Source organism: Mirounga leonina, unplaced genomic scaffold, assembly GCF_011800145.1.
Source record: "Mirounga leonina isolate KUSES-001 unplaced genomic scaffold, KU_Mleo_1.0 Mir_126, whole genome shotgun sequence".
Taxonomy (NCBI): domain Eukaryota; kingdom Metazoa; phylum Chordata; class Mammalia; order Carnivora; family Phocidae; genus Mirounga; species Mirounga leonina.
In genome coordinates, this window is record NW_023270314.1 from 28,368,117 (window position 1) to 28,379,784 (window position 11,668).

At 57.9% G+C, this 11,668-nt stretch overlaps 1 protein-coding gene across 1 annotated transcript; it reads right to left on the reverse strand.

Moving 5' to 3' along the window:
• Positions 1 to 1,390: 1,390 nt before the first annotated feature.
• On the reverse strand, positions 1,391 to 4,405 carry WNT1 (Wnt family member 1). The gene is made up of 4 exons (XM_035002039.1): positions 4,302 to 4,405; positions 3,348 to 3,601; positions 2,384 to 2,649; positions 1,391 to 1,879 (listed from the first exon to the last, which is right to left on the reverse strand). Exons 1-4 carry the CDS (start codon positions 4,403 to 4,405, stop codon positions 1,391 to 1,393), a joined length of 1,113 nt encoding a protein of 370 aa, XP_034857930.1.
• Between the last annotated feature and the right edge of the window lie 7,263 nt (positions 4,406 to 11,668).

An 11,668-nucleotide genomic window follows, 5' to 3' on the forward strand; every position in this document is an offset into this window, starting at 1 on the left:
GCAACACCTTTTCTGCTTGGATTTCTCTTTCTTCTTTGGTTTCTTCTCACAACACGGTCATGGCTATCACTCAGTTGTGGCTATTTTCACAACTCCAGATGGGAAAGGCAGGCTCAGAGCTTGTTTGTCTGTTTGTTTAATCCCCATTTAGCAAGGGATGAAACTGAGGCAGTTTGGACTTGCCCGATATCACACAGCCAGTTGGTGTTCGAATAGGAAGAAGAATCCTGCAGGGTCTCTTGGCTCCTGACTAGGTTCTTTTGGAGACCTGGATCCCCAGTGGCCTCATTAAGGTCATCCAAGGGTCAGAACCTTAGGGTCCTCTTGCAGGGCCAGGACACCAGTCCCCCAACAACATATCCTATTTGTTTAAGAGAAGTAAGCAATGGTGTGTTCTGGGTTCAAGGAAAAGCCACCAAGTCATCGATAAAAATAGAGATTTTATTCTGCAGAGGAAGATACTACATTGGTGGGGGCGAGGAGCCACTAATAGCTACAATGCAAGGAAATACTGATTCCGGTAGGCAACAGCATCTTTGAGAAATTGGAGAGGAGAAGAGGGAGCAAAAAAGGCTGGAGAGCAAAAGGAGAGAAGAAGGGAGAGGAGTGGGGTGGGGTGGGGTGGAAGTGGTCTCTGCAAGCCAGGCTGGAACCCAGCACAATAAATAGTTTTATTTACAACAACCAAACTCGTGGCTTTGTATCCACGATTCAGTGCAAATTATTTACACACTGATGAGGAGGCAGGACAGGAAGGGGTAGGAGGTGCCCGAGGGAGGCATGGCTCACAGCTGTTCAGTGGCTCCATGACAGAGGCTGGGAGAATGGGGGTATTTCGGCTGGGTCCCCCAACCTCATTTTCCACATCACCACAGCTGCCCTTTCACCCTGGCACCTCCTGGTTCGGCTGCAGGTGGGGAGGAGAAAGGCCCCGATGCCCAGGTGTGTGTTCAGGGTCTGAGCCCTTGGCAGGAGAATGGGAAGGGCACGAGCGGACCTGGAGAAAAACTGAGGATAAAGGCGAGGGAGAGAGGCAAGGAGGTCACCGGCGCGGTGGAGGAGGCCGAGCCACACGGTCAGCAGCTGACCCCCACGGGGGAGGGAACGAATCCTTCTCTCACCTCGGGGCCAAGCAGGGGGCAGTGCAACAAGGGGTCTCCCGGGACAGGGAGGGAGGTAGGTCCGGGGCAGGTCCGTCAGGATGGCAAGAGGGTTCGTGCCGGCCCAGGCAAGTGGTTTCAGGAGTCCGCAGGCAGGAGGAGGTGGGAGAAATGATGGCGGACGCAGGAATCCCGCCGAGCGTGGCTGGAGGGGCCGGGTGGGGGCGTGTGCGGCACTGTTTGGAGGTGCGCGAGAGGAGCGCGCTCCCGGGCGCGAGCGCCGCGGGCTTTCACAGACACTCGTGCAGTACGCGCGTGTGCGTGCAGTTGCGGCAGCTGACGTGGCAGCACCAGTGGAAGGTGCAGTTGCAGCGCTCGGTGACGCGCTGTGTGCGCGTGCGGTGGCCGCGGCCACAGCAGAGCAGCTCGCAGCCGTCCAGCGCGGGCGACGAGCTGTTGCAGGCGCGCCCCGCCGTGCCGGCCGTCCCCAGGCGTCCGCTGTACGTGCAGAAATTGGGCGATTTCTCAAAGTAGACCAGGTCGTGGGGGGAGGGCGGCTTGTGCGCGGGGTCTTCGGGCTCCAGGCGCAGCAGTTCTGCCCGCGAGGCGCGGTTGCTGCCGCGGTTGCCGTAGAGGACGCGCGAGGCGCCGTCGAATCGGTCGCGCAGCACGTCGCCCACGGCGCGCAGCGTGGGCAGCCGCATCCAGCACGTGCGCACCGTGCACGAGCCCGACATCCCGTGGCACTTGCACTCCTGGCGCATCTCGGAGAACACGGTCTGGGAGGAAGCGGGGGGGGGGGGGGGGGGGAAGAAAGGGTGTCCCAGGGTGGTCACAGCCAGAGCCACCATCCCAGATACCGCCTCCTCCCGGACCCTGCCAGGACCTCCGCGAAGGCGGAAGGGAGGAAGGGGAAGGGAGGCGCGAAATGTCGCGCAGAGATCTGGACACCGGGCCCGACTCTCCTCCACGCCGGACAGTGGCCCCGGCCTCCAAGCCTCGTTTCTTTTCAGTGATTACAACGGAGGGGCTGTAGGCGATACATTCCACGGGTTGCCTGACTCCTAACCTCTCCAGTTCTCCCTGCCCTCCGCCACTCTCTTCCATTCTCTGCCTTCCCTTCCAAACCCCCAGCACCCTCTGGACGTCCTCTCCTGGTTCCCTGCCCCGACGCCTGGCCTTATCACCGTCTGTTACTGCCCAGATTCGAGGTCAGCCCCTGCTCGGGGCCTCGGAGATCCCTGCCACTCCGCTTGCAGGCAGAGCCCCTGAAGCGCGCTCACCGTGCGGCCCGCCTCGTTGTTGTGGAGGTTCATGAGGAAGCGCAGGTCCCGCCCCTTCTCCCCGGAGTCCACAAACTCCCTGCCGAAGAGGCGGCCGAAGTCGATGTTGTCGCTGCAGCCCCCCCAGTGCCAATCGGGGCCCCCAGGCCCCCGCCGCCTGTAGTCGCACGTGCAGGACTCGATGGAGCCCTCTGAGCAGGAGCGTGCCACTGAATGCGTAACCCCGGCGGAGGTGATGGCGAAGATAAATGCCGTTTCTCGACAGCCTGTGAGGGAAGGGAGCTAACGATGAGCGAGGAGGTAACGCGGGGGTGCGGCCAGCCTCCTCTGTGGAGGGTTCGGGACCCTTGAGTCCGGTGCCCCGACTGCGCCCTTGGAGTCCTGGGAGCCAGGCGGCCGGCTGTGCTGGGAAGCTGGTCTCCTAGAGAAAGCACGTGCGTGGGCACGCAGCCCTGTCCACGCTTGTAATCACGCGCTCCCGAGACTCAGGGCGCACTTGGCTCCTCAGTGGAAGTGGGGCAGCTCCAGAGAGATAAACCGAAAAGAGGGGAGCGGAAGAACTCTACACTGTCAAAATCTCTCCGCAGCCCAAACTTTCGGCCCGTGTGTCGGCGATGGGAGCCTTGCTGGGCTTGGAGGCGAGACACTCTCGCAGAGATCCGCTGCCCGGGCGCCTTTGAGAGGGGCCGGGAAAGCGGTGGCCAGCCAGCGTCCACGACTTAGGACTCGCTTTTGCCCGGGCAGTGGCGCAGAAAAGCTAAGCTCTGCGCCCAAGGTGCACGGCTTGAAAACGCCTGGTAGAACGAGTCTGGCCCAGAGCTGGCGCTGGGCGTGAAGCTCTTGGCGGGTTGATCGTGTAACCCTGCGGGCGCCGGGGACATTTTCCCTGCGCTCGCCCGCCCCTGCCCTGCGGGTGACCCTGCGTTCCCCTGGTCCCGGAAACGTCGCTTTCCTGGGTACCCACCTCGGTTGACGATCTTGCCGAAGAGGTGGGGCCCCGAAGCCGTGGGACAGTTCCAGCGGCGGTTGCGGAACTGCCACTTGCACTCTCGCACCGCGCTCTGCAGCCCCCCGCTCACGCTGTGCAGGATCCCCGGGTTCTGGCGGATCAGCCTCCGCTGTTTGCGGCTCAGCAGCTGAAGACTGGGCTCGAGCACCAGTTGTAGACTCTTGGAGTCGGTCAGCAGGTTCGTGGAGGAGGCTACGTTCACGATGCCCCTGGTGAGATGCATGATAGGAGCTCAAGCTCTGGAATGGGGACCTGCACCCTAAGCAAAAAGGTCGTGTCTATCCCGCCCTCTTCCTGGGGCTATTTGCCTGAGAGAGCCGCAGGAGATCAGTAATGAGGTAAAGACTCCGTGCTCCCTGGCTCAGTAGTTTGAAAGGAATGGGCGTCCAGAGTTTTGTGCAGGGCCACTCGGGGCCCTGGGTCTGGGGACTGGACAGGGGAGGCATGGGAAACCTGAAGACCAGATGTCCACCTTGGCTCTGAGAGGCTGCTTCCGGGCGGCTCTGGCCTGGAGTCCATGCCCACCCAAGGCGTGAAATGCATAGGAGTCCCACCCTCTTCTTGCCTCCTTTCTGAGCGCCAGCCTGGCCCTTCGCTTGCCGAGGCAGGGAAACCTGTGGTGTGGCTACCACCGTGAGGCTGGGTTTGGGGCTCACGGGCGAAGGGCGGTGCTAGATGGGAATGGGCTCCCTGCCTGGAGTATCGTGGGCCGCCGCGGGCGGACCATTCACCCCACCTCATCCGAACTAGATTCTCTGGAGCAGCTGCGCTCCAGAGCGCCCCTCGGTGTCTCGCAGCAAGTCAGTGCGGTGGAGGGAGCGGACGGATCCCAGAGCGTGGGAGCTGTCTGGGGCTGGCCCCTGGCTCTGCGCCCCGGGACCAGTGGCGACCCCGCACCAGCTCACTTACCACCATCGGCCACTGCTGTTGGCGGCCAGGGCTGCGGGCAGGGCGGCCAGCGCCAGCAAGAGCGTAGCAGAAACCCAGCCGGGCAGCAGCGCCCAGTGCCCCATGGCCTGCCCGGCCTCGCCTGCTCTGTGCTGAAGTCGGGGCGGCTTTGGCTGCTGCCCGCGACGGTGGGACGGGACGCGGCGGTGGAGGCAGTGGCGAGAGTTCGCAGTCTGGCTCTAACAGCCCTGGGGGCGGGCGGCGGGCAGCATGGCTCGCGGTCCCAGCTGGTGGGCTGAGGCAGCCACGGCGGGCGGCACCGCCTCTTATAGTTGCGGCGCTGGCTGAAGTGACGATAGGAGGCTGCCCCGCCGGGCCGCACTGTGGCACCAGGGCGCACCGGTCAGGGGCGCAGACAATGGGCAGCGAGCGGGGCCGTGGCTCCCGCCCGTCTGAGGCGAGCGCTGACGGGAGGGCCGTCGGGGCTCACCCCCGCCCCCTGCCCGGTGGCTCCCGCCTCCGGGCCTGCACTGGCCGCCGACCCCTCCCCTTGGGACGCCCTCCCACGCGCGCCCGCCTCACTCCTCCTCGCGTCCGGAGCCCGTCGGGGACCAGCGTCCGCCAGGGGGCGCGGCGATAGTGTGCTACGGGGAGAGCCGGCCAGGAGCCCCGCCGCCTCGCCACCACCGGCCGTGGGGCTGTCCCCTCGACGTCAGCCCGGGCCTCCGCTGGCGTCCCCTCTCTCCCCACTCCTGAGTAGAGGAAGGCAAGGAAAGCTGTCGTTCTGGGCGGCGACTCCGGGGAGACGCCTCCTTCCCAGGAAACTCCGCCCCGCCCCCGACGGCTGGACAGGGAAGGGTAAGCGGGAGTCTGAGGGTGCGGGTGGGGTCGTGAAATCCCGGGGGTGGGGGTGGGGGTGGGGGGTGAGTTCACCAAACAGAGCCTGTCTGTGGAGAGAAACCAACCAGGGACAGCGGCAGTTTGTGTTTGTGGGCTGGAAGGCGTGCACAAGTGACTGCGTGTGTGTGTGTGTGTGTGCGCGCGCGCGCGGCGCGCGTGTGTATAAGCGGGACAATGCAAATGCGAATGCATATGCGAATGTGTGAGTGTGTCCTGAGGGTGTACACCCATGTGTGTCCTCATGTAGGGAAATTCCGTGTTTGGAGGAGGGATGTTAGAAACCTTTCCAAAGAATCTTGGAATTTAGCTCAGGTCAGAAGGGATCAATCGAGTAATCTTGTCCCAGCCACCACCTGGGACAGTGCATCATCTATGTGTGGGGAAGGAGGTGGTAGCTACCGTCGGGAAAGACCCAGATGATTGACTGAGAGATGGAGTGTCTGGAACTGTGTGTGGAGGTGGGTGGATGGGTGGATGAGTATGTGTGCGTGGGGAGATTAAATATGCATATATGTGTCACACTCGCCATGTATACCTTGTGTCATCCTATGGTGTGTCACCCCGTGGCATGTGTCAACCTGTGCACGTCACTAGGGGAGGGGCCTGAGCCGGCAACCTAGGCAGCATCAAGATGGACAAGGCCTGGAGTGGCTGAGTCTCTGAGGATTAGGCTCAGGAAGGGCAGTGGAGTAGATGGCAGGCGTGTGTATGGGTGCAGGAGGGAGGGCTGGGAAGAGAAGAGCTGCTTGCTGAACTGACCCCAGAATAGAGAACTTGTGCCTCCACGCGTCTGCTTCTTTTTGGATTTTTCTGTCTAGTTTCTGTCTTCCTCCAAAGCTGGCTCTTTCTACTCTTACCACATCGAGATACCCAAATGCTTGCAAGCATCTCCTCCATTGTACACTTTTCTGTTTTCTCCCAGGGACTCCAACTCAGCTTCAAGGCTACCCTTGGCCTCCTATTGAGGATGTAGCTGCTGTTCCCTCTATGGGGCATAGGGAGCACTGCCAGCCTGCTTATCGTGCCCTCCCAGCACACACAGATGGCCCCTGGAAGGAGGGAAGATCTCCTCCTTCAAGTCTCTCCTCTCTCTCACTTCACAGAGGAAAAAGGAGATTAAGAAGTTGTCCAAGGTCCACACAGCTAATAAATGGGGGCACTTGGCTGGCTCAACCAGTGGAGCATGTGACTCTTGATTTTGGGATTCGAAGTCGGAGCCCCACGTTGGGTGTAGACATTACTTAAAAGTAAAATCTTTAGAAAATGAATAAATGGGGGGGGGTGCTTGGGTGGCTCAGTCGGTTAAGCATCGGACTCTTGGTTTCAGCTCAGGTCATGATCTCAGGGTCCTGAGATGGAGCCCTGTGTCGGCTCCATGTGCAGTGGGGAGTCTGCTTCTCCTTCTCTCCTTCTCCCTCTCCCTGTGCCTCTCTCCCTGAGCGCGCACTCTCTCTCTAAAATAAATAATCTTTTTTAAAAAAATGAATAAACGGTAGAGCCAGATTAAAACTCAGATCGTTTTGACTCAAAACCCATGTTCTTTCCACTTTACGAGCTGTTTGAGTGTGTAGCAATGGGCCCATCTCAAAACTGACAGATAAATAAAATTGATCTTTAGGATCTTTCTGTCTCCCTTTTGGATCTTCTCTTTTTCATCTCCCCCACCTTCAGGGTACTTTCTTTTTTCTTTTTTTTTCTAAAGATTTTATTTATTTATTTATTTGAGAGAGAGAGACTGAGAGAGAGAGCACATGAGAGGGGGGAGGGTCGGGAGGGTCAGAGGGAGAAGCAGACTCCCTGCCGAGCAGGGAGCCTGATGCGGGACTCGATCCAGGGACTCCAGGTTCATGACCTGAGCCGAAGGCAGTCGCTTAACCAACTGAGCCACCCAGGTGCCCTTCAGGGTACTTTCTAACTGAGTATGTACCCAGGTTTGATCTTGAAGAGTTCCAAGTCTCAGAAATAACCAGGTATCCCCTTCAAGGTGGGGAAATCACTCTAAGGAGTACATGTCTGATGAGTTTAAGTAATCTTCCTGGAGCACTTCCATTTTAAGTGAGATGCTGATTAACCCAAATGAAGCCTGAGGGTGGTTATTTTTGAGGGCGACATCCTTCCCAGGCCTATTGCCCCATCCACTGTACCTGGTCCCTCCAAGGCTTTGACCCCGAGGGACAATGTGTACTGGCCCAGCATCCTCCCCAGGTCCAAAAGCCAGTAATCTCTCCAGAGGGCACCCAGTAGAGATGGCTCAAGTAAATAGACAATTATGGGCAGCTTGTCTGGGTCATGTCTTTTGGCCTATGGATGGATAAAACCCCATGCAGGCCGGAGATGCACTGGAAGACAGGAAGCCCTGTCTGTGGCCATTGGTGACAAGCAGAGGTGGAAAGAAAGAAAAGAAGGAGCGAGTATCCTCTGTTCCACCATTCCACCCACCAGGACTAGTGGGGAAGAGCGGGAGGGGAGGTCTCTAATTCTGGGTCACACTGTGCGTGCCCTGGCCCAAATTTCTATTTAGATCAAATCATCACTCTGGGGGCGCCTGGGTGGCTCAGTCTGTTGGGTGTCTGCCTTTGGCTCAGGTCATGGTCTCAGGGTCCTGGGATAGAGTCCCAGGTTGGGCTCCCTGCTCAGCAGGGAGTCCGCTTGTGGCTCTGCTCCTCCCCCCCACCCCCCCGGCTTGTTCTCTCTCTCTGTCTCCCTGTCTGTCTCTTTGTCAAATAAATAAATAAAATCTTTAAAAAAAATCATCACTCTGTCTGTTGTCCTCTGTTTCTTTCCTGCATCTTCAGTTTACCTCTGTACCAGATCATACCCATCCATATGCAAAATGCTGTAATATTTCCCATCTAAAACTGCCAAAGCTTCATTTGACTCCACATTACCTCCCAAGATTGCCGCGTTTCTCTGCTCTCTTTTACAGCAAAGCTCAAAAGGATTGTTTTAATCACTAGCACTAATTTCTTTTCTTTATTCTCTCTTTCCATCCTGATCACATCTTTGAACCTGCTACATCTCCTTATCAAAATCATCCATGACCTCTTGGTTGCTCTATGGTTAATTCTTGGTTCTCATCCTAATTAACCTCCAAGGAACGCTTTCTCCTTCTTGAAATACTTCCTCACTTGGGTTCTAGAACACCATTCCTACCTCACTAGCTGCTCACCTTCTCAGGCTTCTTATCAGGTTCCACCCTGTGTACCAATTTCTAAGCTTCAGAGTGTGCCCCAATTCAAGCTGGACTTTCTTCTCAGTCTACACTCACTCTCTTGGTGAACCATCCAGTCTCATGTTCCCTAATTTATACCTCTGGCCCTGGACTCTGCACTTGCACATCTAACACTTGAATAAGCTTCTCAAAATGTACCTGTTCAAAACTCGAACGCATGATTCTTCCCCCTCCGAACCTGCTCTTTCTTTGGTCGCCCCATCTCTGGAAGCGGCACCTCCATCCTTTCAGTTGCTCATGACAAGAGTTTTAGGGTTGTCCTTGATCCATCTGTTCTCTTGTACTCTGTATCAAGCCCATCAACAAATCCTGTCCTTCTGTCTTTAAAATATTTGCAGACTCGGACCCATTCTTACCCCACCGCTGCTACATCATTGGTCAGAGCCACCACCTCCTCTCTCTTGGATTACTGCACTAGCCTCCTGGTAGCTCTCCCCACTCCTACCTTTGCCCCCCACAGTCTCTTCTCCACCCAGCAGCCAGAGCCATGCTTTCTAAAACCCAAGGCAGATCATTTCATTCCTCTGCTCAGAATTTTCCAAGGATTCCCCATCTCACTCAAGGAAAAAGGTGAAATCTTTACAGTGGCCTACATGGCCCTATATGCTCTGACCCTGCTCCTTCCTCGTCCTCTAACTTCACTGTCTAACTTCACCCTCTCCCCTGTGGGTTCCTCCCTTTGGTCACACTGGCCTACTTGCTGATTCCCTGAACATACCAAGCAAATTCTTGTCTCGGGATCCTTGCACCTGCTTTTCTGTGTTCTGGAATGTCCTTCCTCAGATATCTCCATGGGCTTGTTCGCTCACTTTCTTTTTCATCCCCCTATATAAAATGGAATCCTGCTACCTATCTCCTTTACCTTGCTATATTTTTCTATCACCTTTGACCACGGATAACTTTAAAGGCTTGAAGTAGAAAATCAGTAGCAAACCACCTCTCTGGAATAGGAACAGGAGAGAGATGGCGGAGGGGAAAGGGGCCTTCCCTTGTTGCTGGGGTGTGGGGAGGAGGCAGGGGACCAGGGCTGAGAGTTTGTGGGCAGAGGAGCCTACCTTCCTTTGAAGCACCAGCAGGCGGCACTGCCTCCTCGTGCTGGGAAGCCATCAGCCTCTGGTAGAGAAGGGGGCAAAGTTGTCTATGGTAATCCCACAGATTTGTTGGGGCTAACTGCTCAAGTGTTGGGGGTTTCCCCAGGAGTCCAATGCAGCTGGGCTGCAGACCCTTTGGTGCCTCCGGGTGGTGGCCTACGGTGCTGCAGAAGAAGGCGTGAGAGGCGGAGGGTGGGCAGCACAGCTGAGCTCACCGCCGAGGGCGCATCCATCCCTCCTGGGCCTATAATTTGGGTTCCCCGAGCTTGGCCGCCCCTATCAGCGGCTCAGCAATAGATGAGTCACCCGGGACCCCGGGCCAAGGCAAACATGAGGGGAGGAGGAGGAGGAGGTTCCCGAGGCTTTGCTCTGCTTTAGCCACCGCCTCAGTTGCTCGATCCCCCAATCTCCCGGGGGGGCCCCCACTCTTTTCTTTGACCCCCGCCCTCCAGGGCCCCAGTGATCTTCCCAGATTGTTCTTGCTACACCCTCCATCCCCATGATGGGAAGGCAGCCCTCCAGTCTTCTCATCGAGGGGAAGGGGGACCAGCTTGCTCCGACTCTCTCCCCAAAGTAATGACAGCCCCTCACTTTCCCCCTCCTGTCATGGCCCCAACCCCTGTCAAGGTCTCTCTGGTTCCCGCCCCTCCCCTTTCCTGGAGCTGGCCGCGTGCTTGGGGTATTAGGCAATGGGTGTGTACCCACAGCCCTCTCCAGACCCCGCCTGCTCCACCACCCTCCAGCCGCCTGCGGGTCAGTGCTCAGGCCAGCCGGTCGGGCCAAGGGCACTGGGGGCCAGTTCAGGCCACCCAGTCTGCCTGCCTGTGGCCTCCTGTCCCAGAGCTGGGCTTCTGCATGGAGAGAGAACAGGAGTGTGGGTCCTTGGATTTGGGATAGACCAGCGTGGGGAGCCTTGGAGTCACTGAGAAGTTGGAGTCTATGGTAATAGTTCTGACCTTGGCCCTTCCTTGGCACCTGACTGTTCTACAGCCTGACAAGGGTAGAATCAGAAGTAACGATCGGAAACCTGAGGGAGGTCCAGAGACCCATGGAGAAATACAAATGCCCATGGGAGAAGAGAGGCATAGGAAACCTCATCCCCTTCCTCCAGGGACCTGGGTGGAGTCCCAGGCTGACGTGCAGGAAGGACAAGGATGCTGGCCAGGGTCACTGAATCCAGGTGAAAGGATGAAAGCTACTGAGATATGGCTTACAGATCCCAGTGGCCTCAAAAGCCACACATGGTTTGGGTCTTGGCGTCTAAACAGGAAAGAGAGGCAGGAGTTCTAGGGCTATTTCTCTTCCTCCCCCACCCCCAGAGGTGAGAAAGCAAAGAAAAGCAACCCTCTCTGGTCAGAGCTGTCCAGTGTCGGGAACCATGACACTTTTACCTCCCCAGCCTGCTCCAGACCTGGCACATAAAGGTGGTTAGTAAATCATATGCCGCGGATGAAAAGTCACTGATCTCTCTCAGACTGCTCTGCCCCCCAGACAGCAGCGCCCCCTGCAGCACAGGGCAGGCCCTGCAGCAGCACAGACTGGAGGCTGACTGCCCAGTAGAGCTGCAGGGCCACCACCAAGGAAGAGATGACTGTGGCTGTGGGTTTCGGGCCCCGTGGCTCTGCTTCCCCAGGGGGCCTGTCTCTGAGTCAACGTGCCAGCCTCGGGTGCGCGGGGCCAGTCGTGCCTTGGGCTGCGGTCTGGCAGGGGCGGGGGGAGCGGCTGGGAAGCCTGGGGCCCCTCTCTGGCAAAAATAGCCCACAGTGGTTAGAGCTGGGAGGGTGAGTCAGGCAGGAGCGCAGTGGCGCCTAACCCCTTCACTGCCACTGGAACTCCGTAAGGTGGTTTGCTCTGGTCTGTGCACCCCAAGATTCAGGCTCTTTCCCTGGCTAGCTAGGTCTGAAAGCCTGGAGCAAGAATATGGGCCACTCGAAGTGCAGACCCGGGATCCCGGGATGGGCAGGAGAACTCTGTGGCCAAGGATGCCTATAAGCCAAGGGAAGCATAGGAGAAGGCTGGAGATCTTTGGGGCTACCCGAGCCTCTGCTAGGACCAAGCTCTGAGGCCAAGTCTGACCCCTCCCAAGGGGCAGGCGCAGAGCTCAGAGGTGGGTGGAAGCCAAGCTACCCAGAAGGGAGCTTTTCCTGCTGGCTCTGAGTGCCCTG

Bases quoted from the DNA above. Each gene is read 5' to 3' on its own strand.
- WNT1 (XM_035002039.1), bottom strand. From the start codon at position 4,405: ATGGGGCACTGGGCGCTGCTGCCCGGCTGGGTTTCTGCTACGCTCTTG. The intron at 3,602-4,301 runs GTAAGTGAGCTG...GCATCTCACCAG, and splicing joins AACAGCAGTGGCCGATGGTG to GGGCATCGTGAACGTAGCCT. The intron at 1,880-2,383 runs GTGAGCGCGCTT...GCTTCCTCCCAG, and splicing joins ACAACGAGGCGGGCCGCACG to ACCGTGTTCTCCGAGATGCG.